This window comes from Camellia sinensis, chromosome 5, assembly GCF_055761805.1.
Source record: "Camellia sinensis isolate YWXY chromosome 5, ASM5576180v1, whole genome shotgun sequence".
Lineage (NCBI taxonomy): Eukaryota > Viridiplantae > Streptophyta > Magnoliopsida > Ericales > Theaceae > Camellia > Camellia sinensis.
Window position 1 is genome coordinate 109,454,897 of NC_138965.1, and position 14,545 is coordinate 109,469,441.

General features: G+C 30.9%; 1 protein-coding gene across 3 annotated transcripts; it reads right to left on the reverse strand.

The window, feature by feature from the left end:
- Positions 1-918: 918 nt before the first annotated feature.
- Positions 919-9,281, reverse strand: LOC114284180 (uncharacterized). Of its 3 annotated transcripts, XM_082869503.1 has the most exons (8): positions 8,913-9,281; positions 8,242-8,346; positions 7,659-7,720; positions 1,875-1,964; positions 1,686-1,769; positions 1,486-1,555; positions 1,337-1,402; positions 919-1,188 (listed from the first exon to the last, which is right to left on the reverse strand). In XM_082869503.1, the coding sequence occupies exons 4-8, from the start codon at positions 1,959-1,961 to the stop codon at positions 1,037-1,039; spliced, it is 459 nt and encodes a 152-aa protein (XP_082725629.1). In that variant the 5' UTR covers positions 1,962-1,964; positions 7,659-7,720; positions 8,242-8,346; positions 8,913-9,281; the 3' UTR covers positions 919-1,036. The 3 variants fall into 3 exon arrangements, 2 of the variants coding, with proteins under 2 accessions (XP_082725629.1, XP_082725630.1); XM_082869504.1 differs by lacking the exons at positions 7,659-7,720; positions 8,242-8,346; positions 8,913-9,281 and adding an exon at positions 2,056-3,483; XR_014329971.1 differs by lacking the exons at positions 1,486-1,555; positions 1,686-1,769; positions 1,875-1,964.
- Positions 9,282-14,545: the final 5,264 nt, after the last annotated feature.

Genomic DNA, 14,545 nt, shown 5'->3' on the forward strand with positions numbered 1-14,545 from the left:
AAGGAAGGTTATTCAAGCCTTTAATCCTGATCGTACACGTGGCAATAAATATTGGTCCTCATATGATCTGGGTAACATTAGATCAATAACGGGATGCAAGATGACATATCTTCAACGGTTACTCATATTCAAATTCAAGTACAAGAGGGAAGCTCAACTGCCAGTAATGGCGTAATGGAGCTACTTGTAAGGAAGCATGATCAGCGATCATGGAGGAGCAGTTCGACGGTTCGAAGTGCAGTTCGAAGGTCATCACTGACGAGTATAAATAGCAGGGCAGCCCCCAGAAAAAAAGGACGGACTCAGATCATACAAATCAGTCATTTACTTCATATATTTTCTTTCCCAGTCTTTTACATTTCCAGTCTTTAAATATCTGTTCTTTAAATACCTGCACTTTAAATACCCGCACTGCACTTCGATTCATAAGAGTAGCTTCAAGTAGATTCAAGTAGATTGCTGTTGTAAACCTCTCTGAGGCTGAGTTCGGACCATTGTAAGTGTTCATTTTTATGAAATACTTCAATTGAGGCTTTTTGGCTATTTTAGTAGGCTATTTTAGTTTGTGTTTGGGAAGATGGGATGGATTTTTATTTGAGTTGGTGTATTGAAAAATGTGTTGAAATGATGTTTGAAGTTAAAATGACATCACATTTTTCAAAATTAATTTAGAGGGGTAAAATTGTAATTAACCAACCTGTCACAGTGACAGTCTTACACTGTCACTGTGACAGCCCACAGCCGGGCTATTTTTTTTTTTTTCTTAAATCAATGGCCTAAAGGGGCTAAAAGGCTTTTTTTATTGTTGAGGCTAAAATAGCCTCTACCTAGGCTTCCCAAACACCGCCAAAATCAATTCATCGAAAAAATTCAAAAAACAGTTAACCTAAAAAGTTAACACTTCCAAAACTTTTCATTGTGGCTTAGGCACAAGGTGAGGTGCACGCTTCATTGAAGCGAGGCACACCTTTCAATAAAAAATAAATAATTAACATAGACTAATAATTTGGACATACACATAATCAAAATAAATAATTCACAACTCATAACCACTAAAACAAGGTAAGACCAAAAAAAAAAAAAAAAAAGAGGATAACTTTATCTTGACAGTGCAACAAACTATTAAACCGGTTGGATTGGGGGTCAGCGGTGGTGGTGAGTTGTGCTGAGTGTCCCCAACAGTGGCAGCTATGAAATATAGAACATCAAAATTAAAAACATTATAAATATATGAATCAAACAAAACTAAAACTATAGAAACTATATCAATCAAACAACAAAGTAGGACAAACAAAAATGAAGAGGAAAACTTTATCTTGACAGTGCTGCAAACTACCTGTTGAATTGGGAGTTGTGGACCCGGTAGCTACATCATCCAGACCACCTTCCCCAACAAATGCACCTATGAAATACAGAACATAAAAAATATTCAAAAAATAGTTCACCTAAAAACAGTTCATAAAAAAAATTCAAAAAACAGTTAACCTAAAAAGTTCCCACTTCCCAAACTAAAGTTTAGTGCGGAGTCCCAATACATCAGAAAGACTCTCTTCACCTACAACAAAATTCAAAAAACAGTTCAATGTTATAGAGCTGTAGAGAAAAGAAGAGTATCAACTACAGCTGTAAATAATCATAGACTAGTTATAGAGAAATCGTGGGCGGAATGGCAGGCTTATAACTACCTTCATTATATACAAATGTAGAAGGCGGCGAATGTTCTGAAGGGTTGGTTTGCTGGGGGATTTCAGAAGTGGAAGGATTGGGCCCTTCATTATATAGAAAATTCAAAATTCAAAAAACAGTTCAATGTTATAGAGCTGTAGAGAAAAGAATAGTAGAAATCATGGGTGGAATGGCGGGCTTATAATTACCTTCATTATATACAAATGTAGGAGGCAGTGGATGTTGTGAAAGGCAGGTTTGTTGGGGGATTTCAGAAGTGGAAGGATTGGGCCCATCAACTACATTAGAGAAAATAATAGTAGACAATAAAAATCAACTACAGCTATACGTAAACATACTTTTAAAAAACCACATAAACGGTGTATATACCTTGATAGTTGATTAATAAAATGTGTCTTCTTTCCCACTCTTGATTAAACCGATGAGAATCACCAAATTTTGACTAATCTCGGTTGACCTTTGGCCCACCCCGAGATATGGTTCTTATTTCCACAAGAGGGTCCGTCAAAGTACACTGAAAATCCTCCTCCAAACCAAATTGCCCAGGGCTTAAGTCAGGCCGATGATCGACAGCCTTCTCAAAACAAATAAGAATTGTTCGGGACATGCCTATGATGGCCTGTCCCCTCAAAGGAAGTGGAAGAAAGTCCACAGGTAACCTTTCATAAGGCTTCCATATTCAACGGAGACCAAAAAAGGCAGTAGTGAAGAGATGCGATGCTGTAATAGCAGATGGAAGTGTTAGGAAACGAGGTAGGCCTAGATTAACGTTGGTTAGCGTTGTAAATAAAGATATGGATCTACTTAATTTGACTAACGAAATAGTCTTTGATAAGGCCGCGTGGAGAAGAAGGATTCATGTAGTCGACCCCAGTTGATGGGACTTAAGGCTTGGCTTGGTTTGGTTATCTTTCATTCATTTGGATAAATTTTAGAGTTATTCATGCCCTAGTAGAGCTTTGAACCCTACACCTCTCCTATTGGCGGCAGAAAACTTAATTTTCATTTTAGATTGGTAATGCGGTACCCCACTTTTCTACCATTTCAAATTTAAAATAATCTTCATCAACCAAACGTGAGATACTTTAATGGGGAAATTGCTCTTTAGTGGAACAATAGAAATATAATTTTATTTTCATGGTGGTGCAAGTCTACTAGGGTGGTGTTTGGGAACCTAGGTTCCAAATTTTTTTCTCATTTTTTCCACTAAAAGACAAACTTTTTACAAAATCAAAAAAAACATATCCAAACAAAATATCACATCCAACCCCATAATCATTTCACTTTTTCTCTCACAAACATCACATCCAACCACATAAAAACCCAACTATCTTCCCAAACACCAAAAATTTTTTATCCAATAAAAACCTACATAAAAACCCACTTCCCAAACACCATCTAGGTGTGTGGTGCAAGTCCATTATGTGTTTGGTGCAAGTCTTTACTGTGTCAAAATAGGACCAAAAAATATTCCATCTGTAGTGCAATTATTTTATAACTGTCCCACTGACTTGCAATTTCCCCTAGTTTTATTGGCAAGAAAAGAAAGTTAACAAAATAATTTTGAAAGTTGGAAAAGTTTTGCCCAACTCAAGGACATTAGTTTATTTTCCATAGCTATAATTTAACAATTTAAATGCATCAAATTGCAACAAAGGGGAAAGAAAAGAAACAACATAAACTTACTACAGACTAATCAAAAATACCACCTCAAGAAAGCAATAAGGTTCAAGAAAGTCATTCAACAAGAACAATTAGCCAAAAGGAAAACAAATTAATGATAAGAACAATCACAATTAGAAGCAACAAGTGCATGCATATTTGAATGTTGGAGGAATTAAAGAAAATGCATGTTTATTAGAAGGAACACCTCGAATCCCTCTTATCTTCTTCTAGATCTAGGGCTCAGTGATTTCGAACTTGAATCCCTTGGATCTTCACGAGGACTGAAGCTCACGAATTAGGGAGAGAAGCAAATGAAAAAAGAGAAAGTGAGATCATGCGAAAGGGAGGATGGGTTTTATCCTCTTACCAGCTGAATTATAGAATATGTGAGATCAAGGTTAGGTCTAGAGAGAAGAAGAGAAAATGGAGAGAAAACAAAAAAATATAGGAATAGGTATTAGAGTTGTGTCTCGTACCCTCTACCTCGGTCCATATTTATACTAGAGTAATAAAATAACAAAATGACCACAGTACCCTCGCTAATAACAATAAAAGACACTCGATATATAAACGACATCTATTCTAACATTACCAACTTTCTTTTGCCCAAAATAGCCTTTTTTCCTATTTCTCATTATTAACCTTAGTCATCATTTAAATTACAAACGAAAAAAATTATTTCCCAAGCCAAACCAAGATGACAAAAAACCCCAAACAACGAAACACAAGATGGCAAAAAGGTAATAAAATTTAATTTCTTGGTCACAATGGTATGTCCCTAACTAGAGTGGAAAAGATTATTAACTTTGGTTTGCAGTGGTCTTGATATGGAAACAACTAATAAATTAGCTAGCTAGAGCCCAAGTGTCAATGACAAACGTAAGCTAAGAAAAATTAAGGCAACAAAACCAACCCTGCTAGTAAACCCCCTAAGTCAATAATTTATGTTCTGATTAATGAAAACAACATAGAAAATCAAGTGGGCATTGAAATATGAATTAACATAGATGATTAGAAGTGCACCAACATTCATTGAGTTTTTTAAAATGAAGAATAAGGCAAACCACTAACATTAAATTTTGATTTGGGTTAATTACACTTTTAAGCCCTACACTTTGACTCAAATTTTACCTTGGTCCCTATAGTTTCAAATTGAACAGCTCGATCCCTACGATTTTAATTCAATTTCAATTTAGTCTTTCCGTCCAAATTTCCGTTTATTTTCCTACATGGGTATTAGGAGACTAACAAGCGATCCAAAATTGTTAACTTTAACCTCAAACTAGAATGGAATGACCAAGCTAAAATTAGATTTAGAGTGTAGGGATCAAATTATCCAATTTGAAACTATGGCGACTAAAGTGAAATTTGAATCAAACTATAAAGGTGAGAAGTGTAATCAACCCTTTTGATTTTGACCAATAGATTATGAGTAAAATTACAAATTGGTTAAAGAGACAAATATACATTCATAAAAAAGCAAAGCATCACACTCATAAGATATTAGGAATAAAAGTGAAATTTTAATATAACAAAAGATAAATGATATTTCGTTGCAAATATAAAAAATAAGAAAAAAAATTCAAATCGGGCTCAGCTACTTTAATCTTTGGTCGTACTACTTGTGACTGAAATGATGAAATGTTTCTATAACGTATGATTTGGTATTGTATCGCAATTCCATACATATCACACGACTAATTAATCTTTACCTTTTTCTTCACCTCTGACTCTGTTAACAGTTTTTTTTTATTCTTCGTCTTTTTCACTATCAATCATCATGACCAATTGATGTAGATGGAGAGGGAGAAATGGATAGAGGAAAAACAAAAGGGCCACAACCCAAATCACACAAATCTATTAATCAACTATGTCCAATACAATTACCACAACTTCTTATTTATAGGCAAAAATCCCAATACTAAAAAGAAATTTAGAATTCTTAACAAAATAGGAAACCAAATACTAAAGAATCCTAATTAAACAATAATTTAAAATACTAAAGACATCAAATTATAAAATTGTAAATAAAATTTCCATATCAAATTGGTGTGCCAACAGTCAACCATACAACAATGATACATCCCTCTAATTTATCACCCCTAAATGACCCCTAACGATGTGGCATTGAGATTAGACCCCACATGATGGAATGTTTGACAAATCAAAATTTGACACTTGTTAGACACATCATTAGGAGTAGATTTTAGGGGTGATAAATTAGGTGTCTCAAGCATTTCTTGTGAACAATATTCTTAATCCCATACAAAGAATACCAATATCCAAATAAACTCGCAAGCAAAAATGAATGCCTTATTGACTTTCCTACAAGAAATTGAATTACTCTTATGCACCTAATTCAGGTGAAAGAACATAGTGTTTACACACAAATTGTGGGATTTGAGCCAAAAGGCTTATTTCGACCATGACAAAAAACCATATAACAAGTATGTTTGCTACTACTCATATCCAAACAAGTATTAAAGAATATCTTCGGTTGCAAATCATGAACTAGAAAAACACTCACATAAAAGGCAAGCAATAACTTCTATCATGGGATTACAACTGATAATCAATCAAATTAACATAAATGAAATTTTATTTAGTACTAAAGCTAAAACAAGATATAAATTCAAGTAAGACATTTGTAACAATAAAGGAGGACCAAAAGGCAATGTTGAATTTGTGACGATTGTTTCCACAATTAAACATATTTAGCAAACGAGAATAAATATCAATTACATTCAATCTCATAATCTTCGTGATTATTGAACTTAGAAACAAGTGCCATATTTTCACAAAAACACTAGTTACTGAATATAAGTATCTCGGTAAAACTCTACATGACCAGAAGTGTATTAATAGTTTGAACTATAGCTAAAAGAAAACTAAATCATTTTAATCTAATTGGTTCGGACCATGAAATCAAAAATCATGCACATATTTATTGAAGATCAAATCTGTATGGTCCTGAGCTAATCCACCAATCTTGCAAAAGAAGTAGTGAGTCTTTAGTGACACCACTGTGGTGTCATCCAAAAGCCCTTCGATGGTTCAATCGGTACTCATTTTGATGGAACAGAATAAGAGTAGAGAGAGAGAGATTAAGAGGAGAGATTTAGGGTTGCTGAATATTGCCTACCTTGTGTTTGTCTTACCTTAAGACTTTATAGAGAAACTCTAATATGAGTTAGATTAGTGAGATAAATAATTCCCTAATGTCTACTTTTGTTTTGCAATGGATATAGAAATATATAATCTCAATCATATGTTTGATTTGCATTATTAGTTGTAGGATTAAAAAATTCACCAATTTTCTTTGGACAGAATGTGCATCGAAATCTAATCTGTATAACAAAAATTGCAACCAAACAATGAAATGTGAGTCTCTTAGATTAATAATCTCAATCATATGGTATAATCCACTCAATCAAACAAGCCCTTACAGTATAATCACATTCGGTGAAATTTAAAGAAAAACACCAAAGAATATGATATCATGAAATTAGTTTCATTTAGATGGAAAATATAAACTCTTTCGGGTGAAAAATCAAATAATTGAGCATATAGCTCTTCATAGAGTGGAATGAGGAAATACACGTTCATGTAATTGAGCCCACCAAATTGGAACAAAAGGGTCTATTTGTTTGGTTTAAGTGAAGATTGAAAGTTCCTTTCCTTCTTTTTAAACATTGCACTTCCTCATATTTAGGTGGACCTAACACAGCCGAATCCCATGCTATCAATTCCATTTCAATTTGACACACTTAGCTACAGATTTTCAAGACCCCTTTCCAAAAAAAAAAAAAGCTGGTCAAAAAATCCAGGCGTGACAGATTGTAATTTGTAATTACTTTGCAAATAATTTTTGGTAAAGATTCTCAATCCGTAACACGTAAGAACCAAGTTTTAACCACGAAAGGCATAATACGAAAATACCAACCAACCCAATACCTGAGTTACACAATGAATCAAAAGAATTTGTAATTATTATTTCACCAAATTACTATGAAAAATATGCAGCATTGTCACAAGAGCAGAGAAGCTATTGATTGAACAATTAAAAAGAAAACTAGTCATGTTTAGATCATGAATTTTGGTAGGAATTTGGCAAAGGAAAGAGAAAAAGTAACAAGAAATATGAATACAATATAAGTTAAATTTTTCGTCATTTCTCTTTTCATTTCGCTATCCAAATTTCTATCCAGATTATCCAAACACAACGCAAATATAAAGTATAAAAAATAAAAAATTGAATCTAATTGAATAAGTAAAATTCACATAGAATATTGACAAGCAAATCTTACCTTAATTTATTTTTTTTCCGACTCCACTCATGCCATCAAAATTTCCAAAGTTCCAAGTAAACCTATTTTATTGCCAAAAAAATAAAAAATAAAAAAAGGAAGATGATATAAAAGCATTTACTCTTGTTTCCAAGCATTAGAAACAATTTGAAGGACAAATTACACCGATGGTACCTACATTTTGTCTCATGTTATTTGGCCTCTACACTTTCAATTGACTCAATTTTAACCCTTAATTTTAGATTTTGAATTAATTTGATCCAATTGATAATTCTGTTAATGTTTTACAAAAAAATTAACATTGAATTAGTTGATGTTAACTCACTCACTCAGTTGAGTAAATTTATAATTTTGCCATTAAAAATACAACCCATGCCACTTATGTACCTATTTTCCATACAAAAATGTAAAAAGTTATAAACAATTGAACCAAATTGAGACAGATTCATAAATTCATGATAAAAATCAAATCAATTGAAATTATTGAGACCAAAGTAGAGGGACTAACATCGTAATTTGCCTTATTTAGAAATATAACAACAGCAAATCCAAAACAGTGAAACCTAGATCTTAAAAAAATGACCTGAAGACTGAGGAGGCATGGTTCTCTTCTTGAGTCCTAACCCAATAAAACAATGAAACCGATGTGATGAAGAATGGTTTTATAAGAACTCAAAGTTCCAAAAACCTGCCAATCAATCACTTAATCAATCAAAAAATAAAATAAAATAAAATAAAAAATGTTTTATGTTTTTGTCGGATATTCATCTCAGGTGTAAATTGTTTCCATGAAAAGCATTTTTCTTATATGAAATTAAATTTCACAATTGGAAGGAATAAAAAAACCCATTGGAAAATAACCAGATCGTTTAATCTTCCTTTTGGTGGACTAATTTAAAAAGAAAAAAAAAATTAAGAAAAAATGTTTATCCACGAACTCAACACATGAGGTAAAGGATCTCAATCCATAAAATGCAGGGGGTGTCACGGGTCGGTTCGGCTCGGGTTACAGAATCGGCCATCCGTCATCGACCGAACTACCATTCGAAATCGACCGAATAGAACAGATCAGTTTGGCGGTCGGTTCGGATGATTTCGAATATCTAACAAATTTTTTAAAAAAAAATATGAAAAATGAAATAAAATTTTAAAACAACAAATTTAAAATTATATATATATACATATATACAGACCTATGAAAAAGAATGGAAGAGAGGAGAATATAAGGAAGAGAGAGAGGGGGGGAAGACTTGCCATTACCCTCAGTGACCGTCCACGCCACCGTTCAACAACATCACATCATCGCTCATCGCAATCGCAATCGCCACCATTGTTACTGAGATGAGGAAGATAGTGAGAGATGGGTTTGTCATGAGAGAGAGACACGAAAGGGGAAAAAAACAGAGATGAGAAAGACTTAGATGGGTTTGTCCCTCAAAAGGAGAGAGAAAGAGAGTGCCAAACGGGGGAGGAAAAAAAAAAAGCACAGAAATAATAAAGGATGGGTTTATCTTTCAAAGAGAGAGAGAGAAGAGGATGGAGCCGAAAGGGAGTAAGAGGGAGATGAGAGGTTTCAGAAGAAGAAAGGAAATGAGAGAGATGAAACGTGATGATGCGGTGGGAAGTCAGATCAATCACTTGGAAAGATGATAAATGTATCGGGAAGTTACAAAAGTTTTCTTGAAAATAATCAAATGGTTTGTTATCACTTTTTAAAAAATATTTTTTAAATAATTTTATTTTTTTATTTTTTGTATTTTTTTATTTTTATTAAATTTTTTTAATATTTTAAGTAAATTTTTTATTTTTTAGATACACCTGATATAAATACACTTAAAAAGTAAAAAAATTATAAAATTTTTTTAAAAAAAAATTACTAAATACAAAAAATATATAAAAAATATAAAAATTCAGTATATTTTTTATATTTTTATGCATTTATTAATTTTTTAAAATATTTAAAAATTTCTTACTTTTTAAATACATCTAAATAAGGTGCATCTAAAAAAGTAAAAAAAATGTTTAAAATTTTAAAAATATTCACTAAAAACAAAAAAATACGAAAACTAAAAAAGTCTAAGTAAGGTGCATCTAAAAAAGTAAAAAAAATATTTAAAATTTAAAAAATGTTCACTAAAAACAAAAAAAAAATACGAAAACCAAAAAAGTCAATTTTCAAAAAATTTAATCCAGAAAACTCAAACCAAACACACTGAATGATATTATGCTGTTGTTGTTTTATTTTTCTAGGCAAGTAAATCCCAAGTGATGGTTAAAAGTATATATATTACACGTATATATTTTCGGTCGAGTCGGATTGGGTGAATATTTTTTAAATAAATCCGACCTCCGATCGAAAATTAAATAAAATTAAAGAATTTCAACTGCAGTTGACCGTGAAGTTGGTCGAAACCGCCTGTACCATGAACAGGTCGATCAGGTTAGGTCAGTTCTACGAGTAATTCGATTTTTTGAACACTCCTAATAAAATGATAGCAAATAATAAATTGCTTACTCGAAAAAAAAAAAAAACAATTTTTCTTGGTCCTGTTGAATCCTAACCCAATTGTCCAAAGCCTGGGTTTTCTTTCCCTGTGGGTATCCATGGAGACCCAACCCAAATACATGGGTTTTCTTCTCTTTTTCTTATCCATTGGGTAGGGTAGGTGATATTCTTTAAATATCCACAGGGGATGGGTTGGGGATGGGTACCCACTAATTTCCCCATATGTTTTTTTTTTTTTTTTTTTTTTTTTTTTAAGATTCACAACTAAAACTAAATATACATTCAATCTTTTTTCTTTTTTTTATTTATTTATTTTTTCAGGTTCACAACCAATTTTTTTTTTTTTTTTTTTTTTTTTTTTAAGATCCACAACCAAAGCTAAATATACGTCCAATCTTTTTTTATTTTATTTTTAAGGTTCACAACCATTTTTTTTTTAATTTTTAAGATTCACAACAAAAGCTAAATATACATTTAATTTTTTTCCTTTTTTTAATTTTTTTTAAGGTTCACAACCATTTTTTTTTTTTTTAAGATTCACAACCAAAGCTAAATATATATTTAATTTTTTTTTCTTTTTTTTTACCAAAGCTAAATATATATTTAATTTTTTTTTTACCAAAGCTAAATATATATTTAATTTTTTTTTATAAAGGTTCTGACTTTGTTATATAAATTTAAAGGTTCTGACTTTTTTATAAAGGTTCTGACTTTGTTATATACTCCATGTGTGGAAACTTTATTTCCATTTATACTTTTTTTTTTTAAAAAAAAATTTAAATTCTAAAAAGAAAACAACTTCCAATCGTTTGCCATATCGCTGCAATATTTAAGGTAATTAATTGATGGTTATCAATTATACATGGAACTACATGGTTGGAAGAGCTAAAGGTTCTGACTTTGTTATAATTTATATATTTAGTTTTGGTTGTGAATCTTTAAAAAAAAAAAAATTAAATATATATTTAGTTTTGGTTATAATTTAAATATATATATTTTAAAGAGTAGGTAACTCATCCAATATATAAATTTTTTTTTTACCAAAGCTAAATATATTTTTTTTGTTAAAAAAAATAAAAAATAAAAAATAAAAAATAATAAAAAAAATTGTTAACATTAAATATATTTAAAAAGAAAGAAAAAAGATTGAAGGTATATTTAGTTTTTGTTGTGAACCTTAAAAAAAAAAAAAAAAAAAAAGTGGTTGTTAACATTAAATATAAAAAATAAAAATGGGGATTAAAGTGGGTTGGGGAAAATCCATACCCATTAAAAAATGGGGAGGGTGGTACCCATGGGGAATGGGGAATGGGGAATGGGGAAAATTTATTATAGGGGAATGGGGATGGGAAATTAATATCCACCCCCATTGCCATTCCTAGGAAGAACAGTAAAGTAGAGGGATGACAATTATCAAGTACGAAATGTCGAAGTCAATTTGTCAAGAAAATTTGATTTACTATACCACTCAGAATTTCTGATTACACACTACTTACTACTAATTGATTTTTTTCCCCCCTCAAATCTTACTAATCACCTTGCTTGGTTTTTAGTTTTCTAAAACACTTTTCAGAAAATTTTACTCTCTTATTTTTCGTATTTTTTTGTTTTTACTGAATTTTTTTAATATTTTAAGTAATTTTTTTATTTTTTAGACACACATAACATAAATATACCTAAAAAGTAAAAAAATTGTAAAAAAAATCTTTTAAAAATTTATTAAATACCAAAAATACAAAAAAAATACAAGAATTCAGTACATTTTTTATATTTTTATGTATTTATTAATTTTTTAAATTATTTTTTCACAAATTTTTTACTTTTTAGATATATCTAAGTAAGGTGCATCTAAAAAAGTAAAAAAAATGTTTAAAATTTTAAAAATATTCACTAAAAACAAAAAAACACAAAAACTAAAAAAGTCAGTTTTCAAAAAACTTAATCTAGAAAACTCAAACCAAACACAGTGAATAATTTTTTTAAATATTATCAAGTATACCTTGTGAATGTTTGGAAAGTGGATTTTTATGTAAATTTTTTTAGTTGTAGGATATTATTGGAGAAAAAATTTTTGGTGTTTGAATAGATAGTTGGGTTTTTTTGTGGTTAGGTGTGATGTTTGTGAGTAAAAAAAAATGATTATAGGGTTGAATGTGATATTTTGTTTGTATGTGTTTTTTTTTGATTTTGTATAAACTTTGTTTTTTAGTGAAAAAAATCAAAAAAACCCAACAAAAAATCTTCCCAAACACCACCAAATCTTTATCAATTTTAAAGCTCAACCCTAATTTAATTTTAACCCTCAAACACCATCCACCACTGTTGTTAGGGTTGCGTAAAATACCGCATAATCTGCTAAAATTGTACTGATCCGTATCGATCTGCACCACTCTATCTGCTAATCGCAGTTTAAACTTTAAAATTTATAAATCGCCTTCGAAACCGCTTCACTCTACTATAGTTAATACATATATATTTTTTAATCTATAATGAAATATCAAAGTAAAAATAAATATGAGAAATATTTAATATGTAAAATTTATTACAAATTAGTAATTATATATATAGAAAATATTACGTAAATTAGTGTCATATATTATGCAAGTGTCATATATTATGTAAATTAGTGTCATATAAGGAATAAGAGAGAGAGAGAGAGAGAGAGAGAGAGAGAGAGAGAAATAGAAAATGAGGTTGAATATATCCAAGGTTTTGGTAGGTGGGTTTGAGAGAGAGATGGGAGTATTGTAGCACACATTATAACGCCTCAACTTTTATTATCCAAATCCAGTACCGAATCCTTTATAGGCTTCGTTTGGGAAGAAGTCTTGGATTGGGTTGGGTTTGGGCTATTTTAGCCACAAAAAGACAAAATAAATTTTTTAGCCTAATAAGACAAAATATCATATCCAACCTATAATCATTACATTCTTTCTCTCACAAAAAATCAAAAAAATCAAAAAGTCCTTCCTAAATGAGACTTTTTAGCCCCAGGCTAAAATAACCAAAAAGCCAAAAAGCTAACCCACTTCCCAAACGAATCCATATTATTACCAATTTCAATAATATCAAACATGTGTTAACATAACAATAAATAAATAATAACATGCTCTCTCAGAAGTGATGATGTTATATAAATGAAATCTGATACAATGTCCATAGGCTTACATTGAATAATAATAGATAAAAGGGATTTCCCCTTATATAATACGTGGTATTCAACCAACGGTTAAATGCATTAACCCATTCTTGCAAAATGTGCTACGGGTTTTCATTCATTTCCAAAACACTTCAAGGTTTACAATCACCACCAATACCATTACTCCCTAATGGTTACCACTTACTCAACAACAAAATAATGAAACAAATTATATTACCACAATCCCAACTCTTCACTCATTCACCAATTCTCATTTCAATAATGCAACACTTAGTAACGAACAGATAATGTTAACCATCGACACTTACCAATACATAATAGATAAATAAGATCAACTATCAATAACTAATAACATATCACTTTACAATAATATTCATAGCACCTACCTAGCAACAATCAATACCATCCTCAACCGATAGCCAAAGACAGAACTCTAAGACTCCAATTACATAATAATAAACATAAAGATAATAACATGCACCTCCGACGTACCAATCCCTTCCAATTCTCATTTTCTTTTAAAAAAGAAGTAATCAATTACACTTTGTTTTGAAAATCAGTTCACAATTTCTTTTATAAAAAGATTACCAACTGTAGACAACCCATTTTGACCGGCCCTAAGACTTGGGCGCTTTCTTTTGATTACCCGATGATGACAATTAGAATATGTTTCTCACAGAATCCTCAATAAGAGAGATGAAATTTGAACGTTAATCTCAACCTTTATACTTTTTTTTTAGCTAAACTATTTTAGACCTTAAAACCCTCTTTTCAAAATATTTTTTCAAATACTTTTACGATGTTCCGAGGCTCCCATTTCAATTAAAATATTTTACTTGTAAGGACAAAGTGGAAATAAATGGAAGCGAGGTGAACTTTTTGAAAAATATTTAAAAACATCTTCTTTATAGGTTTAGAGTTGAAGGAAATATGAGGGAATAGAAGAAAACTTGTTTAGGAAAAGGATGAGCATCAAATTGTTAAGAAAGAAATGAACAGCCTTTACTAAATTAGACATATCTCTTTGTATACTTGGAATTTAGATATGAGGCCATCAACATTGGAAAGTATACTTCTGGAGATTCAATTTAGACCGAAGAATCACCTAAAACCAAGTCTGGATAATGGAGATAAGTCCATTTGAAGTTGGGCTTAAGAGCAGATTTCGTTGACCTGACCCGAGAAAAACGAACAGCCTTCACTAAATTAGGCATATCTCTT